A 23594-nucleotide genomic window follows, 5' to 3' on the forward strand; every position below is an offset into this window, starting at 1 on the left:
ACTTTGGGGAAAAAATGAGCGTGGGAGGGGGCCTAGGTGCCCTCCAATTTTTTTGGTCACTTAAAAAGGGCACTAGAACTTTTTATTTCCGTTAGAATGAGCCCTTTTGCAACACTCTAGGACCACTTGGTCGATACGATGACCCCTGGGAAAAAAAAAACAAAAAAACAAATAAACACGCACCCGTGATTTGTCTTCTGGCAAAAAATACGAAATTCCACATTTTTGTAGATTGGACCTTGAAATTTTTTCTATAGGGTTCTCTGATACGCTGAATGCGATGGTGTAATTTTCGTTAAGATCCTATGACTTTTAGGGGTGTTACCCCCTATTTTCCAAAATAAGGCAAATTTTCTCAGGCTCGTAACTTTTGATGACAAAGACTAAATTTGATGAATCTTATATATTTAAAATCAGCATAAAAATCCGATTCTTTTGATATATCTTTTAGCATCGAAATTCCGTTTTTTAGAGTTTCGTTTACTATTGAGCCGGGTCGCTCCTTTCGTTACCACGAAATAAAGTTGCAGATATGCCGTCAGCTCCTTCTTAAATCCACTACGGGGAGGGTAATAAATAATACAAAAAATCATGCAAGATACGTCTTTTGGGAGGTTTTTGGGTCTGGTCCAGAGCCATAAAACTTCAGTTTTGGAGTTGTTCTCTATTTCAGAAAATGATAGAATCCGATTTGGGAGGGTACACTTACAAAAAAAAGCAACTCCTCCACCATGAGATAGAGGAATACCATCTTTGTCCAATCTGGGCTTAAAATGCGAGTCATAATTAGGAATCGAGCAAGATTCTTCTGTAGCAGACCATGTTTCTGTAAGGCAAGCAATATCAATCTGGTTTTTGCCAAGAATAATTTGTAGTTCCTCCATTTTATTTACTAGTAACCTTACATTCGCAAGAAGGATTCTAGGAAATGAGTAGGAGTGACGTATCGTACCAGGGTTATTGGCAAACACTTTCCTAGCCGGGTTTACTTTCCCTTTGTCAGCAATAGAGCTGCTGCTCATGGTCTTATGCTCAATTAGTTTTTTGGTCCTCTTGAGAGAGGTTCACTAATACTACCAGCTGTTCTAAACCGTTTGGGTACATCATTGCGAAAGAATGTTTGAAGGCTTTTTCTTTTCACATAAGACATTTGCACAATCTGTCTTTTCAGAGCAATTTCTGATTCTGGCTGCTGAATTAGAAGGGGCTGGTATCTTGAAACAGAGTTCTGAGTGGTTGGTAATTTCTCCCCCAGCCTGGTTGCCTTTAATATTGTTGGCACTGGAAGTTGAAGCTGCTTTTGAATTATTTGCTTCACTTGAGTTACATCATCAACTCCTTCTTGTTCCGGTAAATTTTTTACAATAATATTCATTTTTCTCCGTTGTGCTTCATGATGGCAGAAGGTTTCTTCCCTTACAATTTCTCGTATCTCATCAGTCTGCTGGGAAGTCTGGGTGTATTTTTCTTCAATTTTCTGCAACCGAGAGTTAAGGTTCAGAAATGCACCATCTACATATTTATGCATTTCTTCATAGCTAGGCTTCTGGGCAAGCTCAGTTCGTAGCAGAGCTATTTCAGATGAAATCTGTGGGACTGAAATATCAATTCTTGTAATCAAATCATACAGCACCTGGGACTCAGCAGAGTTTGGGTATCGGTCTACCAGGTGAAGTAGACGGGGGGTTTGGGTCCTTTCTCGAATCAACTGGGTTCCCATCCACTGTCTGGTGTGATGTGGTGCTATTTGAGGGATTTTTGCCCCTGTTTGTAGCACTGAAGGCTGGACTGTAAGAATTTGTTGCTTGCCTGATTCTGGTTGTTCGGGTCATTTTTATAATTTACTTCGTGAGAGTTTAACAAGAAAAAGGACAATATAATGAGTACAGTAAACTAGCCTTTGTTTCTTGGTTTTATAAAATAGACAAGACAAGACTTTCCTCTATCAGAGTAAAAACAATGCTGGTTGTAGATATGGATCTGATCAAGATAATCTTGACTTCTTCTTTACTTCTTAACACCTTTCTATTCACCTCTGACCTTTATCGTAATATAATTGTCTATAATATCAAAAATTATAATTGTTTTCGCAACTGATTAATCCTGACCTTTATGATACATAAGCCATGAAAATATCAATAAGAGAATTCACAGTTCCCAAGGGAATTTTTACTCAAGTTTCAAAATAATCCGCTTATTTATAATTCATTTGGTCACTGAATTAGTTATTATGAATATATTGGCTACGGGTCAGGTAGTGACGATAATCCTTTACCAAATATTAGTTACAGGTTCAATCCAAAAATAGGTCCTCATACCTTGAACTCTGAATCAATGAACTCTGAATATGATACTTTTTAGACTGAGACATGCTGTAGACACAGTTTTAAGGGAAGAACAATGCGGTTTTAGAAAAGGTAGAGGATGTGTCGACCATATTTTCACTCTTAGGTTAATAATTGAGAAGTCCCTTAGTTGTCAAACACCTTTGGTCCTCAGTTTTATCGATTATGAGCAAGCTTTCGATTCTGTTGATAGAACAGCGTTAACAAAGGTCTTATCGTTATATGGTATACCTGAAAAATACATTAAAGTGATTTGCGCTATGTACGAGAATAATACTGCTGCGGTTAAGGTAGGAAATGAGGTTAGCAACTGGTTTTGTATTAAATCAGGAGTTAAGCAGGGTTGTGTTCTATCCCCCTTTATATGGATCATTTTGATGGACTTCGTCTTAAGGAGCACAGGAAAGGCTATTGGAGACCATGGAATCAAATGGGGAGGAAGAACGCTCCTGGACTTAGATTATGCTGATGATTTAAGCATATTAGATAAAAGTGTGAGCAAAATGAATGAATTCTTAGAGGTTTTACGAGTTCAGGGTGCTAAAATAGGCTTGAAAATTAATGTTAAGAAGACTAAGTCACTAAGGCTAGGAATAAGTGAAGATGAAGAGGTGACATTAGGTAACGAAAAGATTGATCAGGCTGGGAGCTTCAGTTACCTTGGTAGTATTATTAGTAAAGATGGTGGGAGCAATGAAGATGTTAAAAGTAGAATAGCTAAGGCTCAGGGTGTTTTTTCACAGTTAAAAAAAAGTTTTGAAGAATAGAAAGATAAGTCTACAAACCAAGATTAGAATATTGGAAGCTACAGTGATGACAGTGGTCAAATATGGCTCTGAAGCATGGGCACTCCGAAAAGCAGATGAAAATTTACTAGATGTTTTCCAGAAAAATTGCCTACGGATTGTTCTGGGTACCCGGCTGACTGACCGTATTTCAAACAGTAGGTTGTACGAAAAGTGTGGTCCAATCCCGCTTTCTGGGGCTATAATGAAAGAAAGGTTGAGATGGCTAGGCCACGTTCTACGGATGAAGGATTACAGATTACCGAAGATTGTCCTTTTTGGCCAACCGTCTGGGGCTACACGGAAAGCAGGTCGTCCTTGTCTGGGTTGGGAGGATTTCATAAATAAAGATTTAAAGGAAATGGGAACTTCCTGGGAGGGTGTAAAGAGGGAGGCTTTAAATAGATTAGGTTGGAGGAGGAGCGTGCGTAGCTGTGTTGGCCTCAGGCGGCTTGGTGCTGCAGTGAGTTATTAGTAGTAGTAGTAGTAGTATGGAATAAGACTTGTATGCTGTTAGTTACTAATTTACTAATACCAAAAAGGCAAAGAATGTATGATAATAAAGGCTACCGAATAGGAGTTATTGCTTAAAAATTTTTGTTATTTACTCAATTTACTCAAGTTTAGGCAAAAGCCTAAACCTCTAAATTGCATCAAGAATAATTTCAAACGAAAAATCATCATGACTAGAAAAAAAGGGAGTTGATTCATGACATGGGTTCTAACGCCTAAACGAAGCAAACTAAACAATTTAGGACTAGTTGGTCATTATCCAGGACTTTACTGAGTTTTCATTAAGTCTATGGAATAAGACTTGTATGCTGTTAGTTACTAATTTACTAATACCAAAAAGGCAAAGAATGTATGATAATAAAGGCTACCGAATAGGAGTTATTGCTTAAAAATTTTTGTTATTTACTCAATTTACTCAAGTTTAGGCAAAAGCCTAAACCTCTAAATTGCATCAAATAATTTCAAACGAAAAATCATTATGACTAGAAAAAAAGGGAATTGACTCAAGACATGGACTTTACTGAGTTTCCATTAAGTCTATGGAATAAGACATGCATGCTGTAAGTTAATAATTTACTAATACCAAAAGGCAAAGAATGTATAATAATAAAGGTTACCGAATAAGAGTTATTGCCCAAAAATTTTTGTTATTAACTCTTGTAATACTTGCAACAATGAATGCGTGGTACGTATCCTGTAATTCTAATTCTGATGTTAATCATTTGTGCTATAGAAATAGAAAACACACACTGAGGCCATTTTTTGCTAGTTTTCGCTATTTAATCCTTTTTTCCATTCAAAATAGCGTGACTCCGGTTCAAAGCAGAAATATACATAACCGAAAGTTTCTCCAAAAATGATACATCAAAGCGCGCTAGTTCGGGAAGGTTCCTATACCGTCAGAGCAATAGGTTCTGTTGCTACTTGGCTTTCCAGTTTCCATTGTATCGAATCTTAGCACGCGTTAAACATTTGTCATTGCGCGTGCGCGAGGGTGGAGTTATGAAGACTGGCTTAGGTTAAGGCAGGACGGGCTCTCAAGGAGTCTTCCTATAACTCCCATGTTAAACATTTGGAGTTTGCCTGACGTTCCTGACTTAGTGATCTCGGCGGTTTTTATTTTAGCAGATAGAAAAAATCTGGTGAATATTTGATCTAATCAAATCTTGAAGCCGACAATTATTTTTTTTGCAATTCCAAAATAATTATAAAACCTGCTTTGGGTTTGCATTCTAGATTGCTACACTTGACATTGTTGTTGTGGGGCATCAAAAAATAGAGCAAAAAATATTCTATTCAACAATCAGAAACTTATTTCTATAATATATACTTGCTGGCTGCAGTCCCTTCAAATACTTAACATATTTGTGTTCCGAAGTCAAAAATTCCCCTCAAAACACTAGATGGAGCTGTTATCGGAGCGCGTGAGAATACATGAATTAGACCAAGGGACTAACGACTCAGATTGTTCTTGAGCGATTCAGTGAAGTATTAGTTAATTGTAACCGCTGTTACCAGAAATTGTCGACGGAAGGTTGCCAAGAAGCATGGAGATACGGGAACCGTTTATATGAATCCAATTATGCTAGTTGTAGGTAATCGTCATGCGTAACTACTGTCTTATCCGAATACAAATTCAGATATACAAATACACAAGCAGCACTCAAGCTTTAGAATTTTTCTATGGACCCGTATAGATAAATAAAATAAAGTAAATTGGTCACTTCGCTGCAAGCAATTATTTAAATTTTATTTGTGTAAATAGGTCTGCATGAAGTAAAAATCCGAAAACATGTATTTTTTATTTGTAATTTCCACAAGTTTTTACCACACCCTGACAAATAATGAGGACCAGACCGTAGGCACGCACGCAGGGGAGGGATTCTCTCCCCCAAACTTACCAAGATGCTTAATTTTCACTGCGTTTAATTTTCCCGTGTTTTTCTGGTATTTCTTGCGTAAGAGTTGAACCTCCCCCCCCCCAAAAAAAAATCTCGAATAATAATTTCTTTAATTTTCTCCTCGAATAATAGTCTTTTTGGAAATCAATCTTCCTATTTACTTACCAAATTACGAAGAATAATAATACAATAATCGTAATTTTGAGTGAGAATCCCCCTGAGTTCAACCTTCTCATATTTGTTTATTAGAAGCGGCGAAGAAAACTGATAACTTTGTCTTTAACCGATTTGCCGCATCTGAAAAAGAATTGACTAGGGAGTAAAATGTCTGGACTTCGGCTAGGCCTTTCTTTCAAAATTTGTTGGAGAGCATAGGGCTTTTCGCTACTGTTCGTTATATGTGTTTCTGCTCCGGTTCAACGGTGAAATTGGACCGCATTCCAAATCTGACCTCTATTCTTTTTTTATCTCTATGATGGGTTTTTGCAGTCACTATTTTACGTGTGGTGTTGGTTATCAAGACGGTATGGGGGCGTGTCTGTGATGGATAACTATAATAGAAATGAGATTTAAAACCCAAATATGTTTATTTTAATGTACATTTTAATTTGTGCTGTTTAAGATATTCCGAGGTGGAGGTCCCTTAAGTAAATACGTGATTGCTTGTGCATATGTAAAGCTGTAACCTAAATATTTGTCGAATCTCATGGACGGATGGATAAGGCTTAATAAAGACAGACACTGCAAGTTAAACTACTGAGCTTGTAGTATACGTAGAAAACGAAGCAAAATTTGCCAAAAACCAACGTAAGGCGTTAATAAAAAAAAGGGCCAGCTCTATGAATGTCAGTACTAATTAAATTCATTTGAAAAAAAAACAAAAAACAAATCAATTAAAATCAACGTTAGATTGTCTGTCTCTCTATCAGCAGGTGCATTCAGATCCGTTATACGACCACAAAGGTTCTTATTCGGGCTCTGGATTCGACAACTCATATGGTAATTAAGGATACGGCATTAGATTTAAGTCCCTACCGGCGGTGCTGATCTCCTTTCATGGCCCTTCAGCGGATGCAATGGGTAATCCTGACACCCTTCCTGTTTAAGACAAAACTAGAGCTATTTGATTATATTTCATTATAGTACATTATAGCTATATACTAGCTAGCTCTTTCAGGCGCGTCGTAAAAACTCGCAGATAATCAAACAATACAATATTCAACGTAGATAACTTCGAAGACCACACTGCCTTTTCATGACGAAAGTATAACAGTTCGAAATAGGGATGAAACCTTTTAATCAACACTGAACAGGATATAAAATTTTTAACTGGATATTTCGACCACATATACAGTGTTCATCATCAGCAGTAAAACTAAAAGACATCAATGTTCTTTTAGAATACTCTGCAAATACTCGGCCTCTACTCCTTTTTTCAAATTTCTTTTTTATTTTCTCTTTTTCCTTTATTTCATTTTATTATCTTATTGTCAGTTTATTCTGTGTTTTTATACAAGCATATTTAATTCCAATCGAATAGTTGTTAGCATCAAGCCATGTCTAATTGTAGAAAAAGCCAAGGCGGATAGTCCGATTGAGTGAGAGGCAAATCTGACATTAACCCCCTTATGAGGATTGTATAAAAATGATGTTAGTTCATTTGTTACTAGATAAGTCAGGTTGAATATTCTTTTCCTTGTTTTTTTTTTTTACTTATCTATAGTTTTTTTTTTAGTAGCTGTAGTATACTTTGTTTGATTTGTTTTTCTGTTTTTCTGTGAAGGTTGCATGCAGATACTATTCTTTGGATAGCATTGGTTACCAGTATGGGCTAGGGAAGGGGTCGAGTACTTCAAATAAATGAACTTTAAAACCCAAATAATTTGATTATCATACAATTTAACGTATGTAAAAATTTCACATGGGGTGGGTATCCAAGGGGTTTACAGGGTCGTATCTGCCTATCTAAATCTGCAACCTAAATATTTGTCCTATGTTATAGGTGGATGGATAGACTCTATTGTAAAAACAGATCTCAAAATAAAACCGATGAGCTTATAGTTTATGCAGAAAACGACACAAATCCAAGTAAAACGTTGATAGAGAAAGTCAATTCTAGCCATTTTGACACTAAATAAAGTAATCTGAAAAAGGTTCGAAATCAATTAAAATCTGTGTATTTATCTTTGTGTACTCAAATCCAATCTTTAGGATTTGAATTTCTAGGATATCTAAAGCTAAATTAATGTTTAGCCACTTTTTTTTGCTTCAAGCTTTGCTTTAGGTTTTGCTATGTTTATTGTTGATTGTTGATTAATAAATCCTTTTTAATTCTAAAAAAACATAAAAGGAGGAATTTGTAAAAGATGTGCTGAGACAAACTCTCTGAAAAATTAAGACCAAAAAACGTAATGAAGTAAAATAAAATCAACTGATAAACTGAGGAATGTCACCGATTTATTGTATAATTAAAAATGTCTGTAAAAGGTAATTATATCTTTCCTGTTTCTTTTTAGCTTAAATTTTATGTTTTTCTAACTCCTTATTAATGTTTTTGTAGGAATATCGACTATCAGAACCAGATCTACCTCAAGACGGGCCTGAATCCTTTGATTCATACCAATTTCTCAATATTACTAGCTCCGGACCACCGAATGTGAGAAGACTTCGGCTCCGAGGAGATTGGAGTGATACCGGACCACATTCAAGACCAGAAAGCGAAGGTATTTTTTTGTTTTATGAGCTTTCAACTTTCATAACGGACCAGATTCAAGACCAGAAAGCGAAGGTATTTATTGTTTTAGGAGCTTTCAACTTTCATACTGGACCACATTCAAGACCAGAAAGCGAAGATGTTTATTGTTTTAGGAGCTTTCAAAGACTATATTTGAGCAAGAAAGATACGGTATGTATCTAGCAGTATAAAAACATATTAGCGACGAATATATAGGCTAACGCAAATTCGATATAATATGAAAGACTTGCTATTGATGGGAGTTTAACTTATAGCCTTGGCAATATTATTTTAAAAGTGGCGTTTGACATTTCAAATACTGTCGTAGATCCATGGTTGAGCTGCCCAGTTGACAGAACACCGTAGAGTCTGTTCTCACCGTCGGCAAGATTTCTATAGCAAATTTCAATTATGGTTTCAGCGACGTAATAAGCGGCTGGATCTTATTATTTTTTTTTTAAGTAGAGCTACTTAAGTTGCTTTCAGTCTTTCATGATGATATACTGATGACTTTGTCATCAGTGTATCATAATATCATCAGTTTGTAATATAATTAGATGCTTATAATTACAAAGCATAATTACTCCATTACAAAAACATTCTCACGTAGTCCTGCGCAAGCTGTTGCAAGCATTCGTTGTCGCATTCTTGGTCAAAAAATGAAAAAAAGTTGATTCTTTATTTTGTGACAGGATTTATACTCATAATTGAAGCTTTTCTTAGTCTGTTATAAAACGTTCTCACTTTAAAACCACCCTTGTACAAGAAACTAAAGCTTCTGAATGGCTTTGCAAACAACTTGACAGGCTCTATCATGGTTGCAGCGATACCTAAAAGAATGAACCACGGCCAATAGTAACCAAAAATTAAAAAATAGTTTTTTTTTAAAAATAGTGAGAAAAAATTGCCATTGGTAGCTTGATTCAAGAATGGCAAATATTATTTCAATTAGTTAGATACTAAAATTTTATTTTTAAATTAATTTATGGGAGTTTTGACTAATAGCCCGAAAATAACTTTTTTGCATGGTTAGCTAAAAGAACGAACCACGGCCAAATGTAACCAAAAATTAAAACCACTTTTTAAGAAACAAAGCTGTGTTTTTTTAACAATAGTAAGAAAAAATTGCCATCGGTAGCTGATTCAAAAATGGTAAATATTATTTCAATTAGTATTGATACTAAAATGTTATTTTTAAAGTAATTTATGGGCGTTTTGACAAATAGCCTGAAACCCCTTGAAAATGGCGTCTGAATAAAACGAAATATACACCATTGGGATTGCCAGTGTAGAAAATACCATTCAGGAAATTTGCAGCGTCGCGCCTTGAACAACTAGGAAAACCACTTTTTTGCATGGTTAGCACTGAATGTGTCCTCTTTTTTTCATTTTTTTTCTTCACTGCCAACTAGACACTGGAACAACATAAATTGCAATGTCTAGTGCCTTTTTAAGTAAAAAAAATATAACATTTGAAATAAAATGTAATTTTGACAAGAAACTGAACCTTCATATGCAGCATATACTATAACACACGCATCTTGTGACAGTATAGTAGAATCTGTCTTAAAGGTCACTGCACAATTCATTGTTGCTCGGCGGATAAACATCAGCGTGTTTTAGTTTATATTTTACTGAGGTTTCATCATTAAATTGATATCTGATCATACATGAAAACCACAGCATAGGTACTCTACAGTAGTGAAAATTTTGTTCGTAAATGGGACTCATCTCAGCGCCTGCTTTGGGAAGTTTCCCAAGGCATCACAGCAATAACTTCAATTGCTACTTGGCCACAGCGTAGGCACTGCCCTTGTGCGAAGGCGGAGTCACGAAGAAAGGTGTGCGACTGATGTGTCCCAAAAATATTTAATGGAGAATATATGAATTTTCAATGCTGTATAATATTGTGGTGAAAACCAAGATATATTGTCACTAATCCCACTTGGCAATCATAAATTGTTTCTGGCAATCATAAATGGCAATCACAGATCAATTTTTTGTTTTACAGAAGAACAGTGCAAAAATGTAAACTAATCGACAACACATAAACGTGTTGAGTCCACTTCCATGAATTTTAGAGAAGAGAGGATCAAATCTACAGATCAGCAGATAGTCAAACAGTTGTTCTAGTGCTCATTTTTTGGTAAAGTCTGCGTGATCTATTAGCGGTAATTTTTGACAGAACAGTTTTCAATAAAAATTGTGTAATCTTAAAGTTTTTTTTGAATAAGAAGCCATACCCGTGTCGCTCTCAGCATTTAATGTAGCAATCTGTGTCAAATAGTAAAAAACATTCATTTTAAAATTTGGGATATAATTTACATTTGTGGTTGTAATTTTTCTTGCTCTATTATAAAACGATTTATAATTTAAAAACCACCCTCATAGATGGGTTGATACCTCCGATCGATATGAACTAAGCCTGAGAAACTGCTATACACATAAGAAGCCATACCCATGTCGCTATCAGCATTCAATGTACATGCTGTGTCAAAAAGTTAAAAACGTTCATTTTTTAGTTTGAGATGTGATTTATATTTGCGGCTATAGTTTTTTTGCTCTATTATAAAACGATTCTTACTTTAAAACGACCCTCATAGATGGGTTGATACCTCCGATCGATGTTAACTTAGCCTGAGAAACTGGCATACCAATAAGTGACCGAACCTTAATCCTTTTTTAAACGATTTTTTTATATATATGTATTTTTTTTTTAATTTCTTTCAGCGTTAATGATGACCGAGTCAAAAAATAAGAAAATGTTCACATTTGAGTTTGTGATACAATTTGTATTTTTGGTTAAAGTTTTTCTTATTCCGTATGATAATAAGTAGCTGGATACTAAAGCTTTGTTTTGAATTAGCCACACCCATGTTTTGCTATCAGCATTCAATATTACATTTTATGGCAAAAAATCGAGATTATTCATTTTTTAGTTTGCTATACGATTTCTATTTATAAGTAAAGTTTCCTTACTCTATACAAAGCGCCTATTGTTTCGGAAACGATCTCGTGTGACCCTCCACATCTGGGTGGGAACTGTGGAAAAAAAGAAGAAAAGAAAATTATCAGCTATTCTTGGGCCGTGGTTTTCTCTGTTAGGCTGTAGTTATTGATGCAGCCATGATATTAAGTGCGCCCTGGCCCTTGGTGTCAAAAGTTCTGCTAATTTCATAAATACACAAGGATATAGTGTTAGAAGAGGGAAAAGGGGATATTTTGGCACTCAAGCAGTATGAAAATGACCAACTTACATTAGAATTAACCAATGTATAAAGGCCATTTAGTTTGAGCCAACTTTTATCACTTCCTACAAAATTGGCTAAATTACAATTTTGAGTCATATTATTGATTTCAGATATGCTTAGCTATGAGGATTGAGTTAAATGAGATTTGAATTGTACGGAGGTTGAGTTGAATAGAGGTTTAACTGAAACAGAGGTTGAATTGCACGGGGACTGAGTTGAACGAAGGTTAAATGAAACAAACGATTTTAGCTAACCCTAAAATGCTGCTTTACAAATAATTGACTGAATCTTAGTGTTTTTTTTTCATTGTTATCAAAAAATACTAATCAGTTATCTTTTATTTACTGGAATACTGTATTCCGTTTTGTTTTTCAGTTCAAATTGGTCAGGCTCGACCGACCCTACAAAGCGCCTTATTACGACGGATGAATAGTTTTCTACTCCGGCTGTCTTCAAGGGAAATCGGTGACCAAGATACATTAAATGAGTCTGCAAACCAGGGAACAGCACATAACGAGATAAGGTCAGTTGGACCTTCCTCTCTAAGAAGCACATCACGACCCATAGATATTGTGCCAAGAAGCTTTTCACCTCCAGTCAGCTCAGATAGGTAATTTTGATATGAAGCTTTAAGGTACTCCGTTCTTCAAAGCGGGGCAGGTATTTCCTAGTAATTTCCAATGTTCAGGACAGCGTTAAACCAAATTGTTTAAGTATTAAAGTGCTTTAATAGTTAAGGCGATCAGTTAAAGTTCCAAAGTCAAAGCCGATTTTCATTGTTAAAGCACCCCTCGGTGAAATTGTGAAATGCAAAATTTTCCATGTTCGTATGGACGCTAAAAAAATGGATACCACGTGAAAAATTATTCGAACACCGCTTAGAGGCTAAGTTCTGATTGAAGACATAAGTTTTTGTCATTAACAATAATCGAGGGACGTTGCTATGTGAATTGTAACCCGTGTGTCTGATTGAAGGGGAATTTCTCAGAAGTCTCGAAGAAAAAAAAATCAAAAGAGAGGTTTTTAAAATCCGGTTCAAAACAGAAGTGAACATTAAATTCTTTTACTTGAAAACATTTTTGTTTTACCGGGTGTCGTCATGTCCTGCTGCTGACCGAGGGACGTTGCTATGTGGATTTCGGCCCGTATGTCTGATTGAAGGGGAATTTCTCAGAAGTCTAAAAAAAAATCAAAGAAAGGTTTTTAAATCGGTTCAAAACAGAAATGAACATTAAATTCTTGTACTTGAAGACATTTTGTTTCACTGGGCGTCGTCAAATCCTGCTGCTGAATTAGAATTCAACTTTTTTCAGAACCTAGTGAAAGCTAGATTGTGTCCTGCGAAAACTCGCCATATTTTGACGTCAAATTGATAATCAGTATTAGTATTAGGACCATGCCAAACTTCTTTTCAATGATGATTCTAATCCTGATTCTGTCTCGAGGTATCGATTTCAATACTATTTCGAGGATACTTATATTCTTTTTTATTGTATCGGTCATTGCCGTTTTTTTTTTTTGCCGTTTCTGAATTTGAGGCTTACAAACTAAAAATGAAAAATAAAACTCAGAAGTTTTGTTATTTAGGTTTCATAAATGTTCAATTCTGTTGCTAAGTTTTTTCCTTTTTTTCCAATTTTTGTTCACATAATTTTGTATTTTGCTCAATTTCTATAAAAAAGACCAATTTCATTGGTAACTGGAATAAGAAGTGCCCAAACTTTCAAAGAAATTTACGACTTTAAGAGGGGCCGGGCCCCGTCCTGTGTTAACTGAAAACGCCTCGCTGCAAAATCTTTCCCTTGGACAACCTTCCCCGTTGCGCTTAGAGCCATGAAACGGAGATTAAAACGCCTCTAGGGACTTGAAACTCCAATGCAGTATTTACCTTTTTTTTCTTTACTAAGGACAAACAAAAAAGGTAAAAGCATATAAAAGAAAATTACTGATGTTAATCAAGTGTCATTACAGAAGTTAATCATGTATCAGGAATATGAAGTTCATAAGCATCAGAAGCATAGCTTAGAAGATCAAAAAGAAAGGACTGATCCTCAGAGGCATCAATTCGTGAAAATGCAGGACACTTTTTTTTTTGGATGAAAATATATAAAAAAAATATAAATTTCAATGGAAAGACCAAAAATTTTTTTTTTAATCTAGGGGAGGGACAAAAAAAGGGCCATCTCCCCATCTCCTAATTGACGTCTCTGCTAATCCCCACCCTAAAGGGTTTCATTTTGGTATCTGTTTTTTTCCAGTAAATTTACTTGCAGCTAGTGCTTAAATTTGCTGTGTCCTCTTTTGATATAATTGTACTCCAAGTGTAAATTACAGTGCCATAGGGGATGGGACATTTCCCTACAATAACGAACAATTTGCCTAATAATCCACTAAAGTATATTTTCCAATCTTAGAGGTATTTTCTCGGAGCTTTCTTTTGTATCAGTCATTGCTGATCCCAAGTCCCATTCACTGGGTAGATATGGCTCTATAGATCCGAAACAAGTAGTAAATTAAGCGTAGATTTCTCGAAATATACTAAAGACTACAGATAGAGATCTCTAAATTGCTGCAGATAGGAGTGGCCGTCAGGACATATTATGGATAAAGATAGGGGCGACCATAGTGCCTGTAATGGTTACAGATAGGGACAACCATAGTACCTGTAATAGTTACAGATAGGAACAACTGTAAGGACCTATTATGGATACAGATAAGGGCGACCTTTAATGGGTACAGGTAGGAGTGATCATCGGACGTATGGAGGCATGGGTGATCATGGCAAATATTTAGACTATAGGTGAATAGATGACAGCAGTAGGGGGTGACGTCAGGATGTAATTTTTGTTAGGATGGCATCGGGGGGAGGGGGGCATCGGAACGTAATTTTCCTTAGGACACCTGGAACGGAGCCACAGTAATAAGAAAAGAGTTAAAGAAAGATGAGCAGAACTTTTTGAAAATGTGCTAAACCGTAATAGAGCTACAGGAAAAGTTCTGTAGTGGTGCAGTAGGTTTGACCTTGGCTTGGTGATACGGTACATAGAGATCAAACCTTGCTTTAGCAACACACTGCAGGGCCGACGCAGGAACCTTAGTAGTCAAGAAGTGTCGTTAATCCCATTACATTTACTTAGTTACAGGAAAAGATATAGAAAAGAATGAAAGTGTTTATGGCACTTTAGATGTCAAGGAAGACTTGTTTTGTGAGGAAGAATTGGTTACAGTACTAAAAGGATAAAAAATAATAACGCCCAAGGAGCTGATAGTGTGGTAAACGAGTTTTTTAATTATGATGGCTATGAGATTAGAAATAAGTTACTGAGAGACATATACGGACTCTACAACAAAAAACTACAGCACTTATATACGATTTGTTTGATTGAATTTAAAGTGCACCCGCTTTAATAGGCACCCGCATAGGTTGTCAAAAAAGATCAAAATTACTGCCTGAGCTTGGCAAACACAGAAAAGGGAGTAATGGGAACAGAAAAGGGAATAAAACTTAACGATTTTAGGAAAATTCTAATTAAACCTCCCCATAAGAAATGTGATAAGAGTGAGTGTCGTAGTTATGAGGTATTAGCCTGGATTCTGTAGGGAGCAATTCACTTTGTATGATGATACATTTTCGACTTAGAGATGCTATAGATAAATTTTTGGATAATGGAATTTAAATAATTGAGTCACCAAACGCCTTTAGTCCTGAGTTTTATAGATTATGAGCAAGCGTCTGATTCAGCTGATAGAAGAGTTTTGGCGAAGGTGCTATTGGTTTACTAGATGAATACATTAAAGTTATTAGTGATATGTACGAGAATAACATTGCTGCGGCTAATGTAGGAAATGAGGTTAGTATCTGTTTTTTTTTATTGAATAAGGGTTAACCACGGTTACTTTCTATCTCCATTTGCATGAAATCATTTTGGTGGACATTTTGGTGGACCAAAGGCAATGGGAGAACAAAAATTAAATGCGGAAGTAAATCTCTCCTAGACTTAGACTATGCTGAGGATTTAAGCCTCCTAGATGAAAATTTTAGAAAATGAATGAACTTTCAAAAGTTTTGAATGTTTGAAAGTTAATGGTAAGAGTCCTGATTCGCTAAGACTAGAAATAAGGGAAGGTGAAGAGATGATGATGTGCAACGATAAGATTGATCAAGTGGACATCGTCATTTACGTAGGTAGTATTATTACCAAGACGGTAGGAGCAGTGAAGATGTTAAAAGTAGAATAGCCAAGGCACAGGGTGTTTTTTCACAGCTGTAAAAGGTTTGGAAGAATAGAAAGATAACTCTGTGAACCAAGATTAGAATATTGAAAGCTACAGTAATGACAATGGTCAAAGATGGTTCTGAAGCGTGGCTGCTTTTAAAGACAGAGGGTGATTTGCTAGATGTTTCCAAAGAAATCGCCTACGGGTTGTTTTGGTCACCTAACTGACTGACCGTGTCTCAAACAGTAAGCTGTGCAAAAAATGTTGGTCAATCCCGATTTCTAGGGCTATAATGAGAGAAAGGTTGAGATGGCTAGGACACATTTTGTGAAGGATAACACATTGCCAAATATAGTCCTTGTCGGCCAATCGTCTAGGACAGTGGCTCCTAAACAATTTTGTGCCATGCCCCATCTAGGCCTTTCTAAAATCCTGATACCTCCTTTTAATATTTAAATTTTGTTTTTCAGAATTTTTCGTGTATTCACATCACAGCTTAGATAGACATTACAATTATATGAAAACTCGATTTATTTTTGCGACACAGTGCGCGGTAGTGATGCTAGCGGCTGGAGACAGGAAACTGGCAGTCTGAATCTAAAAGATCGGAGCGATTGGACCAACAAAACAAAATTGCGTTCCCGCCTATTTTGTTTTAGTACGATCTAGGAGGCGCCTTGTTCAGAGCTCTGTACCAAAAGCTTCTCATGGGCAAGATAGGAGTTTTCATAACTGTATTGTATATCTAAGCTGTGATTCACATGAAGGAGCTTAAAAAGCCATTAACTTGGCATCTTTTTGTGGGTCGTCCTCTATTCAAATTTTATACTAATTAAAAATACTTTGAGACTACAACACCTTTTCTACAGTGCATAACTTATTGCAATATAACCATTTGTTTCAATTGTAACTGAACACCGTGCAACTGAACCCGCGTGTAACTGAACCTTTGTGCATACGACCCGAGGTGTAACTGAACCTTTGTGCATTTGACCCCAGGTTTAACTGAACCCACGCATAACTGAATCTCCATGCAACTTAAACCCCCATTTAACTAAACCCTCGTGCAACTCAACCTTATTTAACTGAACATTCACGCAACTGACCCCTTGTACAACTGAACTGTAATGCAACTAAATATTCAGTGAACTCAGTACCCGTACAACTCAACACCATTTGGCTCAACCCTCATTCATCTAAGCCTCCGTGTATGTCAGCCCTCATGCAACCCAAATTTCCATTTATTTCAACCCTCCTTCAAGTCCACTTCCGTGCAATTCCACCCTCGTTTAACTCCATCCTCATCCATCACAACCCCGTTTGACCCAAACCCGTCTGACTCGATGACCCGAACACACTTGAAGGTCTTGTTCGCAGCAATAGCTGCACCCTAGTACAGAAAATACACAGCCCATAATAGCCAAAATCTTTGAAACACGTTAAAAAAAACGATGTTCTATGAAAAACTTGCCGCTAGATCCGATTCAGGAATAAAGCCTATTACGCAAATTCATTTTATAATAAATGATTTTATCGAAACAGATTTCTGGGAATTCTAAAAAAGACTAGAAATGCTGATCAGTTTTGGTTTTTCGGTTTTACTTCTCTACTAGAATATCTTAAAGAGTTTTTTAATATCATTTAAAAGCTAATATTCCCATTTAGGTTTTCTTTATAATTCTGTTACGGTAATACAGTCGTAAAATGTCTATGACACCAAAATGCAATTTTAGGTGTCATTTCTGGAGTGTAATCAGGCTTGAAACCATAGAAGGTCTACCACTGAAATCTTCGTGATCGAAAAACCTTAAACTAATGTTCAAGAACTCCTCTCGAATGCTCCCATTACCAGTACCTCTCAGTTTTTCTTGAAATCCATTTTGACTTTTGTGTTTTTCTTAGTAAGTAAGTAAATATTCTTTAAAAAAGTAAAATTTAAGTATTTTCTTTAATGTAAGTAAATTTATGTATTTTCCCTGCAGTGTGTTGCTACAGCAATGTTCGATCTCTAGGTCATGTATTACCAAGCTAAGGTGAAACCCACTTCAACGTGTGTTTTCCTAGACTAGACACCACATCCTATCAAAATTTAAGCCTGACTAAAGACAAAGCTATTTGTCATCTTAGAACTAAGGCCCAAATCCAAAGACCCTCCCGCCTCGCCATTCGGGCATTTTAAAACAAATTGATTGTAATATTGATCAATATTTGAAGGGGAGAATAAGTCAAAATCTGGTCATTTAGATGAAAACTGGGTAAAGTCCTACTTGAATGGAGCAATTATTAACTTTGCCATTGCACGAAAAAATACTTGCAAGTAGCATCCCGAAAGAGAATCATTTTCATAGGCCGCTTTCATTGGCAAATTTTATTGACAGAGATTTGTTGCAATCGCGGTTCTGCTGGTTATTTGTCTTAGTCGAAATTAGTTTAGTTTGCTAAAATGGGTATTACAAGTTAGAAACTGTAAATGAAGCGAGAAGCAAATTTTTAGCTTCTAAACAGGGCTTGAATTAAGTGTAGGTTATTTAAAGGAAGCTTGATTTAAATGGGGGTTCAGTTGAACGAGGGCTCAGTTAAATGGGGCTAGGTTGCACGTGGGCCAGTTAAACAGGGGTTCAGTTGCACGAGGATTCAGTTAAAGGGGTTTGTTGCACACTTTTTACTAGCAAATAAAGGGTTTGCCGATGGGCGCACCCCTCTCTGGGTTACTGGCGAATATTTATGTACAACATATTGAAAATTAGGTGTTAAATTCATATTTCTTGAAACATATCTTTTGGTGACTTTATATGGATGACGTAATTTCACTTTTGAATTATGGGGAAAAGGAACGTAGGGGTTCTTTAGATCAACTTAATACATAATAGAAATTTACAGTTTACCTCAGAAATTGAAATTGTAAATAAAATATTATTCCTAGATGTGTTAATTATTCGTAGCATCGATGAACTCAATTTTACTATTCTGCTAGAAATATCTTAGAATTGTACAAAGTATTTTTGTACTTAATGAGAATAGTTTTTTAGGTCTTTAAGACTTCGAACTCTATTCCTGTTGTTGAAACTTCTATTCAATGATACTTTTCATTAATTTTATTTTCTAATAATTGCTTAAATACTGCCACATCAATATTTGTATACATAGAAACAATGTCAAAACTACTTAACATTGTCTTTTCTGAGATACTTACGTCTTTGAGTTTTTCGATTAAATCTACGGAATTACGTATGCATGATTTTTGAGAATAAAGCAAAGGTTTGATGGTTGTGCATAGCCATTTTCCAATATTGGAGGCGGGGCAATCGTACAAGCCACGATGGGCTTAAGGGGATGCCTTGCTTATGTAATTTTCGTAGACCATAAAATTTTTGACAAAAGTTACCACGGGAGAAAAATCTATGTATATATAAATAAGTTGTATGCATGTTTGTTTTTTTTGTGAGTTTTTTTGTAAAAAGAGGGTTTGCATATGACGTCATTATAAGTATATAAGGCTTTGTATATGCCGTCATTATAAGGTGACGTTACAGACCGGGACACCGGGATACAAATGACGACGGGGACACAGGGAATATTGGATTAGCAATCACCATCAACAAAGCTCAAGGGTAATCATTAGAAAAATGCGGTATATATCTGAATACGGATTGTTTTTCCCATGGACAATTATATGTTGCATGTTCAAGAGTCGGTAAACCCGACAATCTATTACACAACTACAATGGCGCGTAACTAGTACGGCGCGTAACGACTTACGCGTGCGGGGGGGGGGGGGGCGTGAAGCGCCCCCGCCAACTAAATGTTGGTGTAGCGCGAAGCTCCACACCAACAGCTAGTTTATTATATAATCGTGGGGCAATTTCGCCATTTCGTTTTAGATTTTTTAATTCTAAAACAAAATGATTAAAAATCTAAAGCAAAATGGTAAAATTACCCCACAATTAGATAATCAATTTTTCCCCTGTTTTAGCTTTGTTCAAAATTTTGTGGTTCACCAAAATTGAAAAAGCAAGGCATTCCCTTAAGGCCTATCATAGCTTGTGCGAAAGCCCACATCCCATATTAGAAAATGGCTATGCACAGCCTTCAAACCTTTGCTTTATTCTCAAAAATCATAGGTATGTAGTTCGGTAGATTTAGTCGAAAATCTCAAAAACGTAAGTATATCAGAAAATATAATTATAAGCAGTTTTGACATTGTTTCTATGTATACAAATATTGATGTAGCAGTATCTGACCATTAGAAAATAAAATAAATTAAAATTATCATTCAATAGAAGTTTCAACAACAAGAACGGACTGCGAGGTCTTAGTGACCTTGGTTAGACTATGTATGAAGCATTTAATACATTTCCAATTCCATAATTCTTTTTACCAGCAGATAGAGTTTTTGCCGATGGTCGCACGCCTGTCCAGGCTACTGGCGAATATTTATATAGAACATATTGAAAATTGGGCGTGAATTCTTAAAGATAAAACACCAGTTATTCGCCAAAGAGGGGCCTATAAATATCATGCGACTGTGGGAAGTTCTATGTAGATTTAACTTACTAGTATGTTAGAGAAACGCTTACAACAGCATAAAGATGATATCACCAAAGCTCAAAATTCTAGTGTTGCTAATATTTCTTTTGATTCTTCTTTAAGCAGTCATGTTTTTGAAAATCTTTGCCACAAAATACTTTTCGAAGAATCTGCCCTTATTAGCAATGACCTAGGCATAAAGCTGGTAGTCCAAGAAGCAATTGAGAGAATATTCACTAAACGTTCTATGCACAAATTTAATTAAAAACGATCACACAAAATATTTTTAATGTCCACTATACATTAACACAGAACCAGTTACAAAAAGACCTTTGAAGTGAGCTGCCAAAAAGGCAAGATTAGCCATGAAAATGTACTTTTAATTATTCTTCTTCCATTTCAACGAATTGCCTCACTTTATTTATCAGTCCTGGTTGAACTTAACTGAAGTAAGCATGCTAGGGCTGTCTTGAAATAAAATCATTTTAGTTTGTTTGGTCGTACGTTGTTTTTCTTCTTTTATATATTTATGTTTTGATGAGGACGGCCCTTGGACATAGGACCGAAATATTCATTCAAATTAGAATTCCACTGTTTTACGAAAAGAATTACCTATTGTTCTTCTTGTTTTTGATTTTTATTTGTAGCGAGTATTTTGTGTTCTCTACCTACTATTTCTTATTCTGTTAGAACTATTTTAGAATTGTGGTAAGTATTTTTTATTTCGTAAGAATAATTATTTTGTTTTGTAGGAATTATTTTGGATTATGTTTGAAATTTTTATATTCTATAAGAATATTTATGGTGTTGTTATAATTTTTGTGCTTTTAGCAAGTATTTTGTGTTCTGCAACAATATTTTTTCATTCTTTAGAACTATTTTTGAATTGTGGAAAATATTTTTGCATTTTGTAAGAGTTATTTAAGTTTTGTAGAAATTATCCTGGATTATGTATGAACTTTTTTTTTATTCCATAAGAAATATTTGGGATGTTGTTAGAATCGTTGTGTTTTGTAGCAAGTATTGTGTGTGCAGCATCAACTATTTTTACATTCTGTTAAAACTATTTTGGAATACTGTGGAGACTTGGCAAAGTATTTTTGCATTTTTTAAGAGTTATTTTTGTTTTGTAGGAATTATTTTGGATTATTTTTTAACTTTTCGTATTCTATAAGAAGTTTTTGGGATGTTGTTATAATTTTTGTGTTTTGTTGCAAGTATTTTGTGGTCTCCGCCAACTATTTTTCGTTCTGCTAGGACTATTCTAGAATTGTGCAAAGTATTTTTGTATTTTGTAAGAGTTATTTCTGTTTTGTAGGAATTATTTTGGATTATGTATGAACTTTTTGTATTCTATAAGAAGTATTTGGGATGTTGTTAGAATTTTTATGTTTTGTAGCAAGTATTTTGTGTTCTGAACCAATTATTTTTCATTCTGTTAGAACTATTTTAGAATTTATATATATATATATAGATTGTGCAAAGTATTTGTGTATTTTATTAGAATTATTTCTTTTTTGTAAGAATTTTTTCGATTATGTTTGAACTTTTTGTATTGTATAAGAAGTATCTGGGATGTTGTTAGAATTTTTCTGTTTTGTATCAAGTATTTTGTGTTCTACACCAATAATTTTTAATTCTATTAGAACTATTTTAGAATTGTGTAAAGTATTTTTGTATTTTGTGTGTTATTTCTGTTTTTTAGGAATGATTTAGGTTATGTTTGAACCTTATTTTGTATTCTATAAGAAGTATGTAGGATGTTGTTTGAATTTTTCTGTTTTGTATCAAATTCATTCTGTTAGAAATATTTTAGAATTGTGCAAAGTGTCTTTGTATTTCGTAAGAATAATTTTTTGTTATATAAGAATTATTTTTATACCTGTTGTACTCTATAAGAAGTATTTGGGATGTTGTTAGAATTTTTGTGTTCTATAGTGTTTTGTTTACTTCACCAACCATTTTTCATACTGTTAGAACTATTCTAGAATTGTGTAAATAATTTTTGTATTTTGTAAGCGCTATTTCTCTACTGTCGGAATTATTTGGATTATGTTTGAACTTTTTTTATTCCATAAGAAATATATGGGATGTTGTTAGAATTGTGTTTTGTCGCAAGTATTTTGTGTTCTGCATCAGCTATTTTTCATTCTGTTAGAACTATTTTAGACTGTGAACACTGTGCAAAGTATTTCTGTATTTTGTCAGAGTTATTTTTATTTCGTAGGAATTATTTCGATTGTTTTTGAACTTTTTATATTCTATAAGAAATATTTGGGATGTTGTTACTTGTTACCATATTTGTGTTTAATAGCAAGTATTTTGTGTTCTGCACCAACTATTTTTCATTCTGTTAGAACTATTTTAGAATTGCGGAAAATATATTTGTTTTTTGTAAGAATTATTTCTTTTTTATAGGAATTATTTGGATAATGTTTCAACTTTTCGTATTATATAAGGAGATTTTGGGATGTTGTTAGAATTTTTGTGTTTTGTAGCAAGTATTTTGTGTTCTCCACCAACTATATTTCATTCTGCTAGGACTATTTAGAATTGGAGCAAAGTATTTTGTATTTTGTAAGAGTTATTTTTGTTTTGTAGGAATTACTTTGGATTATGTATGAAGTTTTTGTATTCTATAAGTATTTGGGAGCGTTGTTAAAATTTTTGTTTTTTTATGTAGCAAGGATTTTGTGTTCTGAACCAATTATTTTTCATTCTGTTAGAACTATTTTAGAATTGTGCAAAGTATTTTTGTATTTTGTTAGAATTATTTCTTTTTTGTAAGAGTTTTTTCGACTAGGTTTGAACTTTTTGTATTGTATAAGAAGTATCTGAGATGGTGTTAGAATTTTTCTGTTTTGTAGCAAGCATTTTGTGTTCTACACCAACAATTTTTATTAGAACTATTTTAGAATTGTGCAAAGTATTTTTGTATTTTGTGTGTTATTTCTGTCTTTTAGGAATGATTTAGGTTATGTTTGAACCTTTTTTGTATTCTATTAGAAGTATGTGGGATGTTGTTTGAATTTTTCTGTTTTGTATCAAATTCATTCTGTTAGAAATATTTTAGAATTGTGTAGTGTTTTGTATTTCGTAAGAATAATTTTTTGTTATATAGGAATTATTTTTATACCTGTTGTATTCTATAAGAAGTATTTGGGATGTTGTTAGAATTTTTGTGTTCTATAGCAAGTGTTTTGTTTACTTCCTCAACCATTTTTCATACTGTTAGAACTATTTTAGAATTGTGTAAAGTATTTTTGTATTTTGTAAGAGCTATTTCTCTATTGTTGGAATTATTTGGATTATATTTGAAC

General features: G+C 34.7%; 1 protein-coding gene across 3 annotated transcripts in view; it reads left to right on the top strand.

The window, feature by feature from the left end:
• The window catches only part of LOC136043829 (DDB1- and CUL4-associated factor 6-like), a 100931-nt gene that overhangs the window by 40122 nt on the left and 37215 nt on the right, over nucleotides 1–23594 (top strand). For 2 of the 3 annotated variants that reach the window (XM_065728759.1, XM_065728760.1), the window contains exons 6-7: nucleotides 8105–8267; nucleotides 11905–12139. In XM_065728759.1, coding sequence (XP_065584831.1) covers nucleotides 8105–8267; nucleotides 11905–12139 — 398 coding nt within the window. The remainder of the gene's footprint in view (nucleotides 1–8104; nucleotides 8268–11904; nucleotides 12140–23594) is intronic. The other variant, XM_065728761.1, reaches the window with a different exon arrangement.

This window comes from Artemia franciscana, chromosome 2, assembly GCF_032884065.1.
Source record: "Artemia franciscana chromosome 2, ASM3288406v1, whole genome shotgun sequence".
Lineage (NCBI taxonomy): Eukaryota > Metazoa > Arthropoda > Branchiopoda > Anostraca > Artemiidae > Artemia > Artemia franciscana.